Here is a 21,216-nt window from a genome sequence, read left to right as displayed (position 1 = left end):
TGTCTGGGAAATCCAATTGGGAGGAGAAATTAGATGCCGGAAAAGAAAAGGTTCAGCGCTGGTGCAAATGGCGACTGACCTGCAGGGAAAGGGTTGCTATAGTCAAGGCTTACTTGGTCCCTATGTTTCTGTACCTGTCCTACATTTACCCTATACCTGCCACACTGTGTGCAGCTTTACAGATTATGTTTTTTTTACAATGCTCTGGGGTAACAAGATCACTTTGGTTAAGAGGGGCATTACTTACCTGCCAAAGAGCAAAGGTGGCCTCGACATGGTGTGCCCTATAGCTTTTTTGCATCCACATTCTTGACATTTAACTTTTCCAAGTTGGATGCAGACCCTCCTGCATTGTGGCAGATAGGAATCTCATATTGGTCTGAGCCAAACCTGACCAAGTGGTATAAGGGAGAAAGGTTGACCCAAGTCAGACGCAACAATTGCAACATTCCTGAATATGTCATCACTGCTTTGGTATGGGTCAGGAAGAGGGACTTGTCCAAGCACCAGCTCAATACAATCCCCCGAAAGGCCCTGTATAGTGAGATTGTTCAGGGTTATTTTGTTGCTGCCCCTGTGCTCAGTGACTGCATCGGTGACACCGCAGAGCGGTCACTTCATCACTTGAACAACAAATAGTTACCTCCCAAACTGTACGATGTTCAGTGGCTCTGCATGGGAAACTGAAGGTGCGGGGTAATTACCAGCACCTCTCTCGGCAGGACAGGGTGTGCCCCTGGGGATGTGCTGTTGAGGAAACTCAATGCCATATTTTGGTTCACTGCCCAGTGTCAAAAGTGGTCAAGTGTTCCCTAGCAACAGAGTTACAGTTTCCTTTTCTGAAACTGGCCGGATACGCTCACCTGGCCTATGGAACGCTAGATTATGCCACCTACAGTGCTGACCACACTTACATCATTGTGTCGGTCTTTAAGTATTTCCTGTGGCAGTTCCAGTGCAAGCAGACCATTGGGCACCCTAACACCTCTGTAGACAGCATGGTGAGGGCAATGGTTAGTGAGTTGGCCAAGCTGCACGTCCCAGTGCCCAATGGTTAGTGAGTTGGCCAAGCTGCACGTCCCAGTGCCATGATACCAGAGCCCACATTAGCCGCCCTTAACCAGTATGCCAGGCAGCAGCTAACAGGATATTTGTGATCGCAACTGGGATCACCATGGGGCCATAATTTAGGTAACAATATGTTTCTCCCATGTTTTCTAGGAGTTTTAATATTGTTATTAGACTGGGTTCTTACATGGGACTTGGAGCTTTCTGGACCTGCCAAGCTCACTATGTTGGATTTTGCTCCTTCAGACCACCGGGAGCAACAGGATGTAAATAGTTTCGATTTTCCATTGTCCTCTTCCGGAAATCAACGGCAAAGGCATAGACTCTTCCCAGGACTGAGACTGCTTTTGTCCATATGTCTGAAAGAAAAATTTCTGGTTTGGATTTCAAGAGTATTAAGATAATAAATAAGATAGACTTTGTCCATAATATTAGTCTAAATTAATATTTTATTCTATATTTATGTAATTCTAGACATAAGCTCTTCTATGTGCAACCTTCTTTAACTTCTGTCTGTGGTTGTGGCCATTTTCAATGTTATTCAATTAATATTGTGTTACACACTCATGTCCTACAGCCATTCACTGACCATTTCCAAACTGTTATGTTTCTTGAATTTAGGGTTTTACCTTCACATGAGCCTTTTTCAGTCTTGGGCTTGATCAGTTATGGTGCTTTCATTGTCACATGTTGCCATATCTCACTTGTTACCTTTAATGGTATATCTGGCCTTACTGAGGAGGTAAAAAAAATAAGGATTACAAGTGTATAGGTCCATTGTATCCTTTTAATAGGGGTGTAGATATTCCAACATCCCAAAATATAATTTTGTGGCCTATCAAGGAATTGGGTGTCATTTACTATGACCTTGGATGAGTCAATCAGCTTCTACGGAACTTAAACGCTCTCCCCTTAGCTCCCCTAGCCCCTAACCTAGTGCCGGATTTCAGAGCACCCCAAAGCACCAATCACCTTAATAATGTTTCCAAAAGTTCTCGACCTGAGGAAGAAGCTCAGAGAGACCAGGGAAAGTCCTTTTTTTATTCAGTGATATGTGTTACTATAAACATTAGTGTCAAATTCATTAATTCCGTATTATGGTCTGATATATCTTCAGCTAAGTACTGGGAAGAGCATTAGTACAGGTATGGGGCCTATTATCCAGAATGCTTGGGACCTGGGGTTTTCCAGATAAGGGATCTTTCTGTAATTTGGATCTCCATCTTTTTTCTCTAATAAAAAATCATTGAAAAATTAAATAAACCCAATAGGGCTGTTCTGCCCCCAATAAGGGGTAATTATATCTTAGTTGGGATCAAGTACAGGTACTGTTTTATTATTACAGAGAAAAGGGAATCATTTAACCATTAAATAAACCCAATAGGGCTGTTCTGCCCCCAATAAGGGGTAATTATATCTTAGTTGGGATCAAGTACAGGTACTGTTTTATTATTACAGAGAAAAGGGAATCATTTAACCATTAAATAAACCCAATAGGGCTGTTCTGCCCCAATAAGGGGTAATTATATCTTAGTTGGGATCAAGTACAGGTACTGTTTTATTATTACAGAGAAAAGGGAATCATTTAACCATGAAATAAACCCAATAGGGCTGTTCTGCCCCCAATAAGGGGTAATTATATCTTAGTTGGGATCAAGTACAGGTACTGTTTTATTATTACAGAGAAAAGGGAATCATTTAACCATGAAATAAACCCAATAGGGCTGTTCTGCCCCAATAAGGGGTAATTATATCTTAGTTGGGATCAAGTACAGGTACTGTTTTATTATTACAGAGAAAAGGGAATCATTTAACCATGAAATAAACCCAATAGGGCTGTTCTGCCCCCAATAAGGGGTAATTATATCTTAGTTGGGATCAAGTACAGGTACTGTTTTATTATTACAGAGAAAAGGGAATCATTTAACCATGAAATAAACCCAATAGGGCTGTTCTGCCCCCAATAAGGGGTAATTATATCTTAGTTGGGATCAAGTACAGGTACTGTTTTATTATTACAGAGAAAAGGGAATCATTTAACCATTAAATAAACCCAATAGGGCTGTTCTGCCCCCAATAAGGGGTAATTATATCTTAGTTGGGATCAAGTACAGGTACTGTTTTATTATTACAGAGAAAAGGGAATCATTTAACCATTAAATAAACCCAATAGGGCTGTTCTGCCCCAATAAGGGGTAATTATATCTTAGTTGGGATCAAGTACAGGTACTGTTTTATTATTACAGAGAAAAGGGAATCATTTAACCATTAAATAAACCCAATAGGGCTGTTCTGCCCCCAATAAGGGGTAATTATATCTTAGTTGGGATCAAGTACAGGTACTGTTTTATTATTACAGAGAAAAGGGAATCATTTAACCATTAAATAAACCCAATAGGGCTGTTCTGCCCCAATAAGGGGTAATTATATCTTAGTTGGGATCAAGTACAGGTACTGTTTTATTATTACAGAGAAAAGGGAATCATTTAACCATGAAATAAACCCAATAGGGCTGTTCTGCCCCAATAAGGGGTAATTATATCTTAGTTGGGATCAAGTACAGGTACTGTTTTATTATTACAGAGAAAAGGGAATCATTTAACCATGAAATAAACCCAATAGGACTGTTCTGCCCCCAATAAGGATTAATTGTATTTTAGTTGGCATAAAGTAAAAGGTATTATTGTAATGTTACAGAAAAAACAGAAATCATTTTTAAAAATTAAAATTATTTACTTATAATGGAGTCTATGGGAGATGGTCTTCCCATAATTCAGAACTTTCTGGATAATGGGTTTCCAGATAATGGATCCCATACCTGTACTATAACTTAAAAGACATTTACTGACAAAACCCCAATAGGGTTATTTTACGTTTCACAAAAATAATTTAGTTTCAAGTTTATTGCATCCCAAATGGATATCCCCACATCCAACAATATGCTTTTGTGACCTTTACATTCATTAGGGGCCATGTAGGTGCCGAATGCAGCACTGGAGGGTGCAAGCCAACTCCGTCCCTACAACCTGCCATATGGTACAGTAAGTATAGGGCTCCTTTGAGGCTTACACAAGCAAGCAGAATGGCAATGGAAGAGAGGGGGGCGCCGAGATGAACGCAGTCAGCAATGAGTCCTTGGGGCACAACCATGTCTCTGCTCCATTTGGTCCTGCAACATTTCGGAAAACAGCAGGGCATGGCACAAGTGTGCAAAAAATAGTTTGCTCCTTTTTTTGGATCTTGCACTCTGGTTGGATTCTGCAGTGGTAGAACAATAGCCCATCTGCCGGGAAGTGAAATAGTTTTATTCATGATGGTAGGGAAAGCCAATGCAGGGACTGGCAGAGCGGCATGGCAGGGGAGGAGCAGTTGGAGAGGTGCAGTATTCATTATGGACTGGAGAGGGGACACTCACTGTATAGGAAGGCCAATTAATAGAGAGTTACAGTAGTCCAGGCGTGATATGATAAGTGAATAAACATTTTGGAATCATCTTGGGTGATAAATGATTGTATTTTGGAAATATTACTTACTGGATATGAGAAGGAAAGGATAGGGCAGAATCAAGGATAACCCCAAGGCACTGGGCCTGGGGAGATGGGGTGATAGTGGAATTCTTAACTGTAATAGATAAATCTGGGAGGTTATGGGTATTGGATGTTGAAGGTAGTGTTGGGACATACAAGGGGAGATAGCAAACAGGCAGGAAGGGGCGCGAGTTAAGAGCTTTGGGTTGAGATCAGGAGAGGAGACATAGATCTGAGTATCTCAGTATAAAGGTAGTATTGAAAACTATATGAATTGATTAGTTTGCCAAGGGAGAAGAAGTATAGAGAGAGCCTTGAGGAACCCCAACAGAAGTGGATAGGGAAAAGATGCTGCTTTGATAGCAGAGAGAGACTGCCAAGATCAAAGCAGGCTTAGTTCTACTCTCTTGAAGCTTTGAAAAGTGAGAGATCTCGCAAACCAACACCCATTTTAATGACCTAAGACCACCATTAAAGGGACAGGTGTGGGGGGGGGGTATTGAGTAATCTCCACAAAAACTAAAGTGCTCATTTATAAATCCTCAAGTGTGTACAGGGAATTTCCCCCAACCTGGGTGTGAAGGTACCCAGGATTTGCTAGTGGGTCTATAGCCACTACTGACTAGCACACAGTGATGTGCACGCTTACCCCATCATTATTACCATATGTATTGTTGAGCCAGAAGTAATGCCTTCTGCAACACATGGTCAGTTTATGAAAATGCACACCAATTAGTGAGTGTACTGGTGCATGATGTGTTTTAAAGACAAATCCAACTTAAGGGGACATTTAAAAGCACAATGTAGGAAGTGACTTGAAAAAGGGAATGTTGGGAGTTTTGTCCTCGTCTACTCAGTGATAAGGTCTACCCCAACTGCTGACATTGCTGTACAAAAAGTTATATAAAATAGGAAAACCATGGGTAGGCTGGGTCTTTAATGCTTTCTTCTATACCCACTCGAGAGGGGTGTCCATTCTAATCTGGAAAAGACTCCTCTTTGAACTGATTATATTAGTAACTATTGCAGATACAAAATACCAGCCAGTCTCATAGCTAATAAAGCAGTGATAATAGCTATGTTGTCTATGTCTATGTTCCATTCCTGTTCAATATTGCTGTTGTGGGACTTGCTGATCTTGCTGATCTTCCTCCGGCACCGATATGAATCAGGTCTTGGGGCAAACTACACAAACACCCAATGGCCCCACAAGTTTAAAAAACTGGGCAAATTCCCACAGCCTCACAGATTTATAGCATTGAAAATACCCCCATGTAAGTAAACAATTATTCATGTCATTCCTTGACCCATTAAACCTTTTCTAGGACTAAACCAATTCTCGCAAAACCTGACATCCTTCCATTAGTAAAACAAGTATCCCACTTGCGACAATCTCCCTCAGACCATGCCCGACTTAAATTATTGCTGAAGTACCTTCTCTCATCCCCAGACAGGTTATGGTGCTTGAGCCCACTCTGGCTCAATAATTCTGACATAGCAGGATCCAATAGAAATGCATAACAACAACACTGGGAACTGAATTCAGGGTCCACCTTAAAGGTGATGGTATTGGAGACTTCCAAGGCGGCAACACGGGGCATATTAACCACCGCAATGACCCAGGGTAGGGAAGCAGTCAAGAATGCAGAGGGATGGTTGTTGCAGCAACACTTTAATGATCCATCCACTGATACTTATGAACAGGTGCTGACTTGTTCACATGTATCACAGCTTGAGGTCTTACGCATTTCGTGAAAGCGCCCTTCCTCACACCACTGATTAACGTGTTGCTGCAATAACAAGCCAACATGTCCGGTAGTCTCTATATAAGAATATTAAAATGAAACAACTGTCCCTTATTATGTAACAGTTAATAATGTACCTATATTTAATGGGGCTGATTTACTAATCCACAAACGTTCCGAAGGCGCCTGAATGCGTTTTTTTCGTTTTTTTCGGTATTTTGTGATTTTTTCGGAAATTGACGTGACTTTTTCATAGCCATTACGACTGTTTTGCAAAATGTCGAGACTTTTTCGTAGCGCTACCACTTGCGCGAAAAGTCGCGACTTTTTTGCAGCGTTCGCGCCGAGTACGAAAGTTTCGGATTCATTCAAGCTTCAGTATGGTGACTTTTCTTGGGCCAGGTTGGACCTGCAGAGTGCCATTGAGCCCTATGGGAGACTTTCCTTGGGCCGGGTTGGAGCTGCAGAGTGCCATTGAGCCCTATGGGAGGCTTTCCTTGGGCGGGTTGGAGCTGCAGATTGCCATTGAGCCCTATGGGAGACTTTCCTTGGGCCGGGTTGGAGCTACAGAGTGCCATTGAGCCCTATGGGAGAGTTTCCTTGGGCCGGGTTGGAGCTGCAGAGTGCCATTGAGCCCTATGGGAGACTTTCCTTGGGCCGGCTTGGAGCTGCAGAGTGCCATTGAGCCCTATGGGAGGATTTCTTTGGGCCGGGTTGGAGCTGCAAAGTGCCATTGAGCCCTTTGAGGGACTTTCCTTGGGCCGGGTTGGAGCTGCAGAGTGCCATTGAGCCCTATGGGAGACTTTCCTTGGGCCGGGTTGGAGCTGCAGAGTGCCATTGAGCCCTATGGGAGGATTTCTTTGGGCCGGGTTGGAGCTGCAGAGTGCCATTGAGCCCTTTGAGGGACTTTCCTTGGGCCGGGTTGGAGCTGCAGAGTGCCATTGAGTCCTATGGGAGACTTTCCTTGGGCCGGGTTGGAGCTGCAGAGTGCCCTTGAGCCCTATGGGAGACTTTCCTTGGGCCGGGTTGGAGCTGCAGAGTGCCATTGAGCCCTATGGGAGACTTTCCTTGGGCCGGGTTGGAGCTGCAGAGTGCCATTGAGCCCTATGGGAGGCTTTCCTTGGGCCGGGTTGGAGCTGCAGAGTGCCATTGAGCCCTATGGGAGGCTTCCAAAATCATGCTAAGTCTGAAAGTTTCGCCCACCGCTTTCGAGCGCTCTATACGAAAAAGTCACGACAAGGTACGAGCAAATCGTAATGGTTACGAAAAAGTTGCGACAATTTACGAATATTTGTAACGGCGATGAAAAAATATGAAAAAGTCACCCCTAAGTGTGTGTTTGTTGGGATGGGGGTGCAAAAATATCAAATTATTCCTGCCATTTGTTTTAGGAGTCAGTATAAATATCTTTATTTAAAGAAATTATTGAAAGAAATTATTAGTAACAAGCTTCTGGTTCTGCCCCAGGGAGCTCCCTGTGAGTGTCTGTGTTATACACGGCCCAGGGGATAGTTACAGAATGGCTGTTATGTTCCTTTCCAAAGGTATAAAAACCCCATCTCTGTAATGCCAAATGGCTTCCCTTATCCATGCAGTATAGAGTTATGGCTTCTCTTTGCTGAATGGCACTGCTCACCCTACAGGATTCTTTTGAGTGGAGGACTCCTATAGATTTTAGTGTGGAAATTGGTGACTGTCTCTGTATATCTTATATTTTTTTTCTTCTTATAGTTCCAGGCAATGCATAAGGTGAATCAGACATCAGGTATATCTTTCCTTCTCTTGGGATTTCAGAACTCTCAGATAATCAATGAGTTACTCTTTGTACCATTTCTCTGGATTTATATTTTGACATTATTTGGAAATCTTCTTATAATTATATTGGTAATAACAGTCTCAGCCCTGAGATCTCCCATGTACGTCTTTCTCTCCCAGCTGTCTCTGTCTGATGTTTTGCTCAGTACCAATATTACTCCAAATTTATTGCGGTTATTACTGAATGGAGGGGGCACAATATCTGTTACTGGTTGTATCACACAGCTTTATGTCTATGGTGTTTCAGCAGGATCAGATTGTTTCCTCCTCACAGCCATGGCCTATGACCGATATCTGGCCATCTGCTCCCCACTTCATTATGCCTCCATTATGGATTTCCGCCTTTGCCTCTATATGAGTCTTTGTTCTTGGGGTTTAGCCTTTTTAATGAGTGTGACTATGAATCTTCTGATATATAATTTGCAGTTCTGTGGCTCATTTTTTATAGATCACTATTTTTGTGATTTGTCACCTCTTCTTGAACTTTCTTGCACAGATTATAAACTAGTCGTAAAACTAACACAAATCATACTGATGATACCTTTTACAATCCTCCCTTTTTGCTTCATCATTTTTACTTACGTTTCCATTGGCCTTGCCATTCTCAGGATCTCCTCTACTGAAGGAAGACACAAAGCCTTCTCCACTTGCAGCTCCCATTTAATAGTTGTGTGCATGTACTATGGGACTCTTCTAATAGTTTATATGGTACCATCCAAGGGGCATAATTTTAATATCGATAAAATACTGTCCCTTCTATTCACAGTTGGAACCCCATTTTTCAACCCAGTTGTATACAGCCTGAGAAACAAAGACATTAAGGCTGTTCTACTGAAACACATGCAAAACTGAATCTCTTTAGGAGACCTTTATACACTGAGAAACATGATCAAAGTTCGTGCAAATACAAATGTGTGTAATTGTTGGACAAAATAGGTTTGATCATGAGTATTATTGTTTGTCACATATGAACTTGCTTCTCATCTTTCATACAGTAGGCTTCTTCTACATATAACTTTAGGTTTTGGAGTGAATGGGTAACATTTGGACAAGACTCTTTCTCCCTTATATTGGTGAAGGACTGGGCAGCAAGTCAACTAAATTTGTAGTTCTGCAGCAGATACAGCGCCAAACCTGTATGATCCTACCTTTAGATCTACTAAAATGTATGTTCTCAGGTTTTTAGGTAGTGAAAGAAAAAGAACATGAAAGAAACATTTCGGGTTTGGGATTTTCAGAGGATTAAGAAAATAAATAAGATAGATAATATTAGTCTTAATTAATATTTTATTCTGTATTCATATGTGTAAAAAAATCTAGGTCTAAGCTCTTCCACGTGCATCCTTCTTTAACATCTGTCTGTGGTTGTGGCCATTTTCAATGAGACCCAATAAACATTGTGTTACACACTCATGTCCCATAGCCATTCACTGACCATTTGCAATTCCAATTTGGTATGTGTCCATTAGGGCTTTACATGAGCCTTTTTAGTCTTGGGCTTAATTAATTAAGGTGATTTCATTGTCACATGTTGTCATATCTCACTTGTAAATCTTATTTATTTGACCTCCTCAGTAAGGCCAGATATACCATTAAAGGTAACAAATTGTATCCTTTTAATAGCAGTGTAGATATTCCAACATCCCAAAATACCATTTTGTAGCCTATCAAAGGGACTGGTTCCCGAAACATTTGGGGATAAGCACCAATAAAAGGTGAATTGCGGTACTGCTGAATCCTGCTTTGTGCCTTTGAAGTTATATCACACTGTGGATGGTGTGGAAACTATAGGGAGAACAAGAGGGAACTTGGGTTTTACTCCATTATCTGTTTAATAAACTTGAAGGGGCATTTACTAAGCTGCAACTTTTTCAGGTTGGGATTTTTGTTGCCAAAACCCTGGAAAAAACTTGCAGAAAAAAAGTTGTGAATTTTGTCCTCGCCTACTCAGTTATAAGGTCTACCCCAACTGCTGACATTGCTGTACAAAAAGTTATATAAAATAGGAAAACCATGGGTAGGCTGGGTCTTTAATGCTTTCTTCTATACCCACTCGAGAGGGGTGTCCATTCTAATCTGGAAAAAACTCCTCTTTGAACTGATTATATTAGTAACTATTGCAGATACAAAATACCAGCCAGTCTCATAGCTAATAAAGCAGTGATGATAGCTATGTTGTCTATGTCTATGTTCCATTCCTGTTCAATATTGCTGTTGTGGGACTTATTGCCAAAGACCTTCCTGATCTTCCTCCGGCACCGATATGTATACTAGGGAATATGAATCAGGTCTTGGGGCAAACTACACAAACGCCCAATGGCCCCACAAGTTTAACACACTGGGAAAATGCCCACAGCCTCACAGATATATAGCATTGAAAATACCCCCATGAAAGTAAAAGATTATTCATGTCATTCCTAGCCCCATTAAACCTTTTCTAGGACTAAACGGACTCTCGCCACACCTGACATCCTTCTGTTAGTGAAACAAGTTTCCTACTTGGAACAATCTCCCTCAGACCATGCCCCACTCAAATTACTGCTGAAGGTTCTTCCCTCATCCCCAGACAGGTTATGGTGCTTGAGCCCACTCTGGCTCAATAATTCTGACATAGCAGGATCCAATAGAAATGCATACCAACAACACTGGGACCTGAATTCAGGGTCCACCTTAAAGGTGATGGTATTGGAGACTTCCAAGGCGGCAACACGGGGCATATTGACCACCGCAATGACCCAGGGTAGGGAAGCAGTCAAGAATGCAGAGGGATGGTTGTTGCAGCAACACTTTAATGATCCATCCACTGATACTTATGAACAGGTGCTGACTTGTTCACATGTATCACAGCTTGAGGTCTTACGCATTTCGTGAAAGCGCCCTTCCTCAGACCTCTGATTAACGTGTTGCTGCAATAACAAGCCAACATGTCCGGTAGTCTCTATTTAAGAATATTAAAATGAAACAACTGTCCCTTATTATGTAACAGTTAATAATGTACCTATATGTAATGGGGCTGATTTGTGATTTTTTCGGAAATTGACGCGACTTTTTCGTAGCCATTACGACTGTTTTGCAAATTGTCGAGACTTTTTCGTAGCGCTACCACTTGTGCGAAAAGTCGCGACTTTTTTGCAGCGTTCGCGCCGAGTACGAAAGTTTCGGATTCATTCGAGCTTCAGTATGGTGACTTTTCTTGGGCCAGGTTGGACCTGCAGAGTGCCATTGAGCCCTATGGGAGGCTTTCCTTGGGCCGGGTTAGAGCTGCAGATTGCCATTGAGCCCTATGGGAGAGTTTCCTTGGGCCGGGTTTGAGCTACAGAGTGCCATTGAGCCCTATGGGAGACTTTCCTTGGGCCGGGTTGGAGCTGCAGAGTGCCATTGAGCCCTATGGGAGACTTTCCTTGGGCCGGGTTGGAGCTGCAGAGTGCCATTGAGCCCTATGGGAGACTTTCCTTGGGCCGGGTTGGAGCTGCAGAGTGCCATTGAGCCCTATGGGAGACTTTCCTTGGGCCGGGTTGGAGCTGCAGAGTGCCATTGAGCCCTATGGGAGACTTTCCTTGGGCCGGGTTGGAGCTGCAGAGTGCCATTGAGCCCTATGGGAGACTTTCCTTGGGCCGGGTTGGAGCTGCAGCGTGCCATTGAGCCCTATGAGAGACTTTCCTTGGGCCGGGTTAGAGCTGCAGAGTGCCATTGAGCCCTATGAGAGACTTTCCTTGGGCCGGGTTGGAGCTGCAGAGTGCCATTGAGCCCTATGGGAGACTTTCCTTGGGCCGGGTTGGAGCTGCAGAGTGCCATTGAGCCCTATGGGAGACTTTCCTTGGGCCGGGTTGGAGCTGCAGAGTGCCATTGAGCACTATGAGAGACTTTCCTTGGGCCGGGTTGGAGCTGCAGAGTGCCATTGAGCCCTATGGGAGACTTTCCTTGGGCCGGGTTGGAGCTGCAGAGTGCCATTGAGCCCTATGGGAGACTTCCCTTGGGCCGGGTTGGAGCTGCAGAGTGCCATTGAGCCCTATGGGAGACTTTCCTTGGGCCAGGTTGGAGCTGCAGAGTGCCATTGAGCCCTATGGGAGAGTTTCCTTGGGCCGGGTTGGAGCTGCAGAGTGCCATTGAGCCCTATGGGAGACTTTCCTTGGGCCGGGTTGGAGCTGCAGAGTGCCATTGAGCCCTATGGGAGACTTTCCTTGGGCCAGGTTAGAGCTGCAGAGTGCCATTGAGCCTTATGGGAGACTTTCCTTGGGCCGGGTTGGAGCTGCAGAGTGCCATTGAGCCCTATGGGAGACTTTCCTTGGGCCGGGTTGGAGCTGCAGAGTGCCATTGAGCCCTATGGGAGACTTTCCTTGGGCCGGGTTGGAGCTGCAGAGTGCCATTGAGCCCTATGGGAGGCTTTCCTTGGGCTGGGTTGGAGCTGCAGAGTGCCATTGAGCCCTATGGGAGACTTTCCTTGGGCCGGGTTGGAGCTGCAGAGTGCCATTGAGTCCTATGGGAGGCTTCCAAAATCATCCTAAGTCTGAAAGTTTCGCCCACCGCTTTTGAGCGCTCTATACGAAAAAGTCACGACAAGGTACGAGCAAATCGTAATGGTTACGAAAAAGTTGCGACAATTTACAAATATTTGTAACGGCGATGAAAAAATATGAAAAAGTCGCAAAATGTTCGTTTTCCAATCGGAATTTGTCCAATTCGGATTCGGATTTGTGGGTTAGTAAATCAGCCCCTAAGTGTGTGTTTGTTGGGATGGGGGTGCAAAAATATCAAATTATTCCTGCCATTTGTTTTAGGAGTCAGTATAAATATCTTTATTTAAAGAAATTATTGAAAGAAATTATTAGTAACAAGCTTCTGGTTCTGCCCCAGGGAGCTCCCTGTGAGTCTGTGTTATACACGGCCCAGGGGATAGTTACAGAATGGCTGTTATGTTCCTTTCCAAAGGTATAAAAACCCCATCTCTGTAATGCCAAATGGCTTCCCTTATCCATGCAGTATAGAGTTATGGCTGCTCTTTGCTGAATGGCACTGCTCACCCTACAGGATTCTTTTGAGTGGAGGACTCCTATAGATTTTAGTGTGGAAATTGGTGACTGTCTCTGTATATCTTATATTTTTTTTCTTCTTATAGTTCCAGGCAATGCATAAGGTGAATCAGACATCAGGTATATCTTTCCTTCTCTTGGGATTTCAGAACTCTCAGATAATCAATGAGTTACTCTTTGTACCATTTCTCTGGATTTATATTTTGACATTATTTGGAAATCTTCTTATAATTATATTGGTAATAACAGTCTCAGCCCTGAGATCTCCCATGTACGTCTTTCTCTCCCAGCTGTCTCTATCTGATGTTTTGCTCAGTACCAATATTTCTCCAAATTTATTGCGGTTATTACTGAATGGAGGGGGCACAATATCTGTTACTGGTTGTATCACACAGCTTTATGTCTATGGTGTTTCAGCAGGATCAGATTGTTTCCTCCTCACAGCCATGGCCTATGACCGATATCTGGCCATCTGCTCCCCACTTCATTATGCCTCCATTATGGATTTCCGCCTTTGCCTCTATATGAGTCTTTGTTCTTGGGGTTTAGCCTTTTTAATGAGTGTGACTATGAATCTTCTGATATATAATTTGCAGTTCTGTGGCTCATTTTTTATAGATCACTATTTTTGTGATTTGTCACCTCTTCTTGAACTTTCTTGCACAGATTATAAACTAGTCGTAAAACTAACACAAATCATACTGATGATACCTTTTACAATTCTCCCTTTTTGCTTCATCATTTTTACTTACGTTTCCATTGGCCTTGCCATTCTCAGGATCTCCTCTACTGAAGGAAGACACAAAGCCTTCTCCACTTGCAGCTCCCATTTAATAGTTGTGTGCATGTACTATGGGACTCTTCTAATAGTTTATATGGTACCATCCAAGGGGCATAATTTTAATATCGATAAAATACTGTCCCTTCTATTCACAGTTGGAACCCCATTTTTCAACCCAGTTGTATACAGCCTGAGAAACAAAGACATTAAGGCTGTTCTACTGAAACACATGCAAAACTGAATCTCTTTAGGAGACCTTTATACACTGAGAAACATGATCAAAGTTCGTGCAAATACAAATGTGTGTAATTGTTGGACAAAATAGGTTTGATCATGAGTATTATTGTTTGTCACATATGAACTTGCTTCTCATCTTTCATACAGTAGGCTTCTTCTACATATAACTTTAGGTTTTGGAGTGAATGGGTAACATTTGGAAAAGACTCTTTCTCCCTTATATTGGTGAAGGACTGGGCAGCAAGTCAACTAAATTTGTAGTTCTGCAGCAGATACAGCGCCAAACCTGTATGATCCTACCTTTAGATCTACTAAAATGTATGTTCTCAGGTTTATAGGTAGTGAAAGAAAAAGAACATGAAAGAAACATTTCGGGTTTGGGATTTTCAGAGGATTAAGAAAATAAATAAGATAGATAATATTAGTCTTAATTAATATTTTATTCTGTATTCATATGTGTAAAAAAATCTAGGTCTAAGCTCTTCCACGTGCATCCTTCTTTAACATCTGTCTGTGGTTGTGGCCATTTTCAATGAGACCCAATAAACATTGTGTTACACACTCATGTCCCATAGCCATTCACTGACCATTTGCAATTCCAATTTGGTATGTGTCCATTAGGGCTTTACATGAGCCTTTTTAGTCTTGGGCTTAATTAATTAAGGTGATTTCATTGTCACATGTTGTCATATCTCACTTGTAAATCTTATTTATTTGACCTCCTCAGTAAGGCCAGATATACCATTAAAGGTAACAAATTGTATCCTTTTAATAGCAGTGTAGATATTCCAACATCCCAAAATACCATTTTGTAGCCTATCAAAGGGACTGGTTCCCGAAACATTTGGGGATAAGCACCAATAAAAGGTGAATTGCGGTACTGCTGAATCCTGCTTTGTGCCTTTGAAGTTATATCACACTGTGGATGGTGTGGAAACTATAGGGAGAACAAGAGGGAACTTGGGTTTTACTCCATTATCTGTTTAATAAACTTGAAGGGGCATTTACTAAGCTGCAACTTTTTCAGGTTGGGATTTTTGTTGCCAAAACCCTGGAAAAAACTTGCAGAAAAAAAGTTGTGAATTTTGTCCTCGCCTACTCAGTTATAAGGTCTACCCCAACTGCTGACATTGCTGTACAAAAAGTTATATAAAATAGGAAAACCATGGGTAGGCTGGGTCTTTAATGCTTTCTTCTATACCCACTCGAGAGGGGTGTCCATTCTAATCTGGAAAAAACTCCTCTTTGAACTGATTATATTAGTAACTATTGCAGATACAAAATACCAGCCAGTCTCATAGCTAATAAAGCAGTGATAATAGCTATGTTGTCTATGTCTATGTTCCATTCCTGTTCAATATTGCTGTTGTGGGACTTATTGCCAAAGACCTTCCTGATCTTCCTCCGGCACCGATATGTATACTAGGGAATATGAATCAGGTCTTGGGGCAAACTACACAAACGCCCAATGGCCCCACAAGTTTAACACACTGGGCAAATGCCCACAGCCTCACAGATATATAGCATTGAAAATACCCCCATGAAAGTAAAAGATTATTCATGTCATTCCTAGCCCCATTAAACCTTTTCTAGGACTAAACGGACTCTCCCCACACCTGACATCCTTCCATTAAAGCAAGTTTCCTACTTGGAACAATCTCCCTCAGACCATGTCCCACTCAAATTACTGCTGAAGTAGCTTCTCTTATCCCCAGACAGGTTATGGTGCTTGAGCCCACTCTGGCACAATAATTCTGACATAGCAGAATCCAATAGAAATGCCTACCAACAATACTGGGACCTGAATTAAGGGTCCACCTTAAAGGTGATGGTATTGGAGACCCCCAACACGGGGCGTATTGACCACTGCAATGACCCAGGCTAGGAAAATGGCTCAGGAAGCAGTCAAGAATGCAGAGGGAAGGTTATTGCAGCAACACTTTAATGATCCATCCACTGATACTTATGAACAGGTGCTGCCTTGTTCATAAGTATCACAGCTTGAAGTCCTATGCATTTCGTGACAGCGCACTTCTTCAGATCTCAAGCTGTGCTTTTTAGATGTGCAAATAAAGGTTGATCGATTTTAATACCAATTGTTGGGGCTTTTTATGCTGACCTGGAGTGCACTGACACTGTGTGAAGTTTTGTGACAAGATTTGTCCCCTGGCTACGGACTCGGGGCAGGAGAACCCGGGTCAATGGAACCATTTGGTAAGTGTAATGCTTTCTTGTTGGAAGTGGGTTCCCCCATGAGTGCAGAGTCCGGGGCAGGTTGCACCTGGACCAGAGGATTTGAGCGGTGAGATTTTGTGTGGGGAAACCTGTATTGCTTTTTCCAGATGGACATCTGTATTTTATTTTAAACTAATTTCCATGTTTGGGCTAGCTCTTAAACTCTGTGCTGTGAATATATAATTTTTTCGTGTGGATACTGGAAATTATGTGAGATAAATGTGGAAAATTGCAAAAATTTTTGGCGATTTTCTGAAAATTCATAAAAATTGGCTAACTTAGGAAAGCTTTACAGCTTGGTACTTCAGAGTAAAAAGAAATGTGTACCCATTATATATTCGGGGGAATGTGTACTTTTCAAAAATATATGGCTTTCTGGGGTGAGGGGGGGCCCCGGAATGGAATGAGGCAGGAGTTGAGGGTATAGGCCATGACAAGGATAGGAAAAGGCCCGGGAAAGTTTGTTGGTTATAGGGGCTATGGGTAATGTAGTCCTACATGGGATTGGCTAAGGTGAGGAGAGAGTGAGTTAAGCAGTGAGGAGCATAGGGGAAGGTGGCCATTTTGAGAGAACAAGCTCCCACCCTCCCTCTCTTATTGGAGGAGATAAAAAAGGGACGAAAAGGAGATGGGAGGTACAAGACCATAGTCACAGCTGAGGATTCAATAGACAAAGGAGAGGCAGGAGGAAGGTTAGGCCTGAGGCTAGGGATTACAGCCATAGGTCGGTGGTAAATGGGGCTGTGGGGGTTAGAAAAGGGTTTTTTTTAACCTCAAGGAACTGATTGCGGTGGGGACAGGTACAACTTCCACAATGCAGCCTTCAGCGGCTTATTGTTATTGTGTTATCAAGAGATTAAGATATGTTATTTAATTACATTAATATGTTATTGTTAAATCGGGTTATGTGTAATAATTGTACATTTTATATTGTTGTAAATAAACGGGCTGCGGCCTTTTCTATCCACAAAAGGGTTGTTGTGTGAGTGTATTCGACGTGGGATCAAAAGCCGAGAGGGAAGAGTTGTTATAGAGGGCCGCAAATTCGACACTGCCCTTGTCATGTACTTTTTTGTAGCATTATCCCACATAAAGGATGTAAATGTGTTGATTTTGCAGGAGCTGAAATGACAGATGATATGGGGGTATGTTCCCATTGGGGCCCCTACATGCCACATTTATTTAAACCTATACATATTGGGCATCAAACTGTTCAGTGGATCCCTGGGGTTCAAATTTATGGTTTTTTATCTTGGTACCTAATGTTATTTGGGAGATAACATGCTGCAAAGTGGAAGCTTTGAGGGGATTTTTGGAAATTTCATTAAAATTGCTTACTTTAGAAAAGCTTTGCGCCTTGGTACTTTGGAGTAGAAAGACACGATTACCCATTTTAGATTCGGGGGAATATGTACTTTCCAAAAATATATGACTTTCTGGGGTGAGCATACTTTTTACTAGCTTTATCCCACATATAATGCTGTAAATGTGTTGATTTTGCAGAAGCTGAAATGACAGAAATGTTAGATCATATGGGGGTATGTTCACATTGGGGCCCCTACATGCTACATACTTTAGTAAACCTATACATATTGAGCATCAAACTGTTCAGTGGACCCCTGGTGTTCATATTTATGGTGTTTTATTTGGTTACTTTATGACCTGTAGGAGATAAGATACTATAGACTGGAAGCTTTGAAGCAATTTTTTAAAAATTTCACAAATTTTGATAAAAACCAATAACTTTAGGAAAGCATTGCAACTTTATAGTTTGGAGTAGACAGACAGTTGTGCCTATTCTGGATTCCCCAGAATCTGTTCTTTCCAAAAATGTTAATGGAATTTTTGGCCTTGAAATCTAAAGTATGCAGCTTTCTGGAGCAGTGCTTTGGGAATTTGGTAGTGTACTGCTGGGAGTTTGTGACCTATACAAGTGAGAAATCTCCATAAAACTATATATATTTGGTATTGGCACGTTCAGGAGACAGGGGACTTTCCAAATCAGTTGTATTTTTGAGCATAAAATAATTTTTATTTCTGTTATGTCTGTTTATATTATGGAAAATTTGATTTTTTTTTTTTTTTCCATTTTTAGACATTTAGAAGCCTATATCTTATTACAGAATTGGAATTACACAAAAATTCTAGAATATTTTGAAAGCTTAGGTTGTCCTTAAAAAAACGATATATTGTTTTCCTGGGCAAACTAAAAGTCCCCCGAGGAAAGGCCCCTAAAGTGAAACAGTGCAAAATGTTCAAAAACTGTCTGGCAATACAAGTTCCGCTTTGACCAAAATGGCTGGCAGTAAAAAGGTTAAAGTATCAATTATGAAGTCTTATTATTTGATATAAATATTATTACCATTCAGCGAGAAAAGGAGTTGCCCTAGAGCAGTGATCCCCAACCAGTGGCACGGGGGTAACATGTTGCTCCCGAACCCCTTGGATGTTGCTCTCAATGCCCCCAAATTAGGGAGTTATTTTTGAATTTCTGACTTGGGGCAAGTTTTGGTTGAATAAAAACAAGATTTCCTACCAAATAAAGCCCCTGTAAGCTGATAGGGTGCATAGAGGCTCCCAAATAGCCAATCACAGCCCTTATTTGGCTCCTCCATGAACTTTTATGATGCTTGTGTTGCTCCCCAAGTCTTTTCACATTTGACTGTGGCTCACGAGTAAGAAAGGTTGGGGGCCCCTGCCCTAGAGGTTAAGTGATCAACCCTGGTTCAGTTCCCTATAGTGACAAGTTCTTTGACCCTCCTTGATACCTTGGTGGGCCAGCATACATGGTGTGTCATAATGGTTGATTGTTGTAAACCTTGCCCAATATAAATAGATATATATAAATATAAATAATTAAACTTTTCATAGTATGTATCTTTGTAGCATATAGTATATACAAAAGGAAGTTCACTATTTTGGACAAGTCAACATGTCCGGTAGTCTCTATTTAAGAATATTAAAATGAAACTGTCTCTCAAGTAACAGTTAATAATGTACCTACATTGAATTCATACAATTAAGTAGTAAGATATGATTAGTATGTATATTAAGTGTGTGTTTGTTGGGATGGGGGTGCAAAAATATCTTGTTACAAATTATTCCTGCCATTTGTTTTAGGAGTCAATATAAATCAATTCTAAACAGTGAAATAAATTATTAGTAACAAGCTTCTTGTTCTGCCCCAGGGAGCTCCCTGTGAGTGTCTGTGTTATACACGGCCCAGGGGATAGTTACAGAATGGCTGTTATGTTCCTTTCCAAAGGTATAAAAACCCCATCTCTGTAATGCCAAATGGCTTCCCTTATCCATGCAGTATAGAGTTATGGCTGCTCTTTGCTGAATGGCACTGCTCACCCTACAGGATTCTTTTTGGGTGGGGGACCCCTATAGGTTCTATATTAGAGAGTGTAGAAGTAGATGGTGACTGTCTCTGACTTAACTGTATATCTTTTTTGTATATATTTTTTTTCTTCTTATATTTCCAGGCAATGCATAAGGTGAATCAGACATCAGGTATATCTTTCCTTCTCTTGGGATTTCAGAACTCTCAGAAAATCAATGAATTACTCTTTGTTCTGTTTCTCTGGATTTATATTTTGACATTATTTGGAAATCTTCTTATAATTATATTGGTAATAACAGTCTCAGCCCTGAGATCTCCCATGTACGCCCTTCTCTCCCAGCTGTCTCTGGCTGATGTTTTGCTCAGTACCAGTATTACTCCAAATTTCTTGTGGTTATTACTGAATGGAGGGGGCACAATATCTGCTACTGGTTGTATCACACAGCTTTATCTCTATGCTGTTTCAGGAGCTTCAGAATTTTATCTCCTCACAGCCATGGCCTATGACCGATATCTGGCCATCTGCTCCCCACTTCATTATGCCTCCATTATGGGTTTCAGGCTTTGCCTCTATATGAGTCTTTGTTGTTGGGGTTTAGCCTTTTTAATGAGTATGATTATGAATCTTCTGATATATAATTTACAGTTCTGTGGCTCATTTTTTATAGATCACTATTTTTGTGATTCGTCACCTCTTCTTGAACTTTCTTGCACAGATTATAAACTAGTCGTAAAACTAACACAAATGATACTGATGATACCTTTTACAATCCTCCCTTTTTGCTTCATCATTTACACTTACGTTTCCATTGGCCTTGCCATTCTCAGGATCTCCTCTACTGAAGGAAGACACAAAGCCTTCTCCACTTGCAGCTCCCATTTAATAGTTGTGTGCATGTACTATGGGACTCTGATAATAGTTTATATGGTACCATCCAAGGGGCATCATTTTAATATCGATAAAATACTGTCCCTTCTATACACAGTTGGAACCCCATTTTTCAACCCAGTTGTATACAGCCTGAGAAACAAAGACATTAAGGCCGTTCTAATGAAACAAGTGCGAAACTGAATCTCTTTAGGAGACCTTTATACACTGTGAAACATGATCAAAGTTGCTTTGTTGAAATGCGTAATTTCCTTATAACAATTATGACCCTTTGATCGTGCAAATACAAATGTGTGTAATTGTTGGACAAAATAGGTTTGATCATGAGTATTATTGTTTGTCACATATGAACTTGCTTCTCCTCTTTCATACAGTAGGCCCCTTCTACATATAACTTTAGGTTTTGGAATGAATGGGTAACATTTTGGACAAGACTCTTTCTCCCTTATACACTTTCCCCTGTCTCTGCCCCTAACCAGACGTGTCTCTGTGAAGCTCCTGGATGGAAGTTGAGACTAAGGGATCTCCAGACCCCAGAGGATC

At 41.6% G+C, this 21,216-nt stretch overlaps 2 protein-coding genes across 2 annotated transcripts; both read left to right on the top strand.

Moving 5' to 3' along the window:
- The first annotated feature begins 10,885 nt into the window (after window positions 1-10,885).
- On the top strand, window positions 10,886-14,207 carry LOC116409633 (olfactory receptor 6P1-like). Its single transcript, XM_031898362.1, has 2 exons — window positions 10,886-10,975; window positions 13,476-14,207. The coding sequence occupies exons 1-2, from the start codon at window positions 10,886-10,888 to the stop codon at window positions 14,205-14,207; spliced, it is 822 nt and encodes a 273-aa protein (XP_031754222.1).
- Window positions 14,208-16,092: 1,885 nt separating this feature from the next.
- LOC116409632 (olfactory receptor 6P1-like) lies at window positions 16,093-20,856 on the top strand. Its single transcript, XM_031898361.1, has 2 exons — window positions 16,093-16,176; window positions 20,125-20,856. The coding sequence occupies exons 1-2, from the start codon at window positions 16,093-16,095 to the stop codon at window positions 20,854-20,856; spliced, it is 816 nt and encodes a 271-aa protein (XP_031754221.1).
- The last annotated feature ends 360 nt before the right edge of the window (window positions 20,857-21,216 follow it).

This window comes from Xenopus tropicalis, chromosome 3 (genome assembly GCF_000004195.4).
Source record: "Xenopus tropicalis strain Nigerian chromosome 3, UCB_Xtro_10.0, whole genome shotgun sequence".
Lineage (NCBI taxonomy): Eukaryota > Metazoa > Chordata > Amphibia > Anura > Pipidae > Xenopus > Xenopus tropicalis.
The sequence above is the reverse complement of the archived record's forward strand: the minus strand, read 5'-3'. Positions and strand labels throughout refer to the sequence as shown.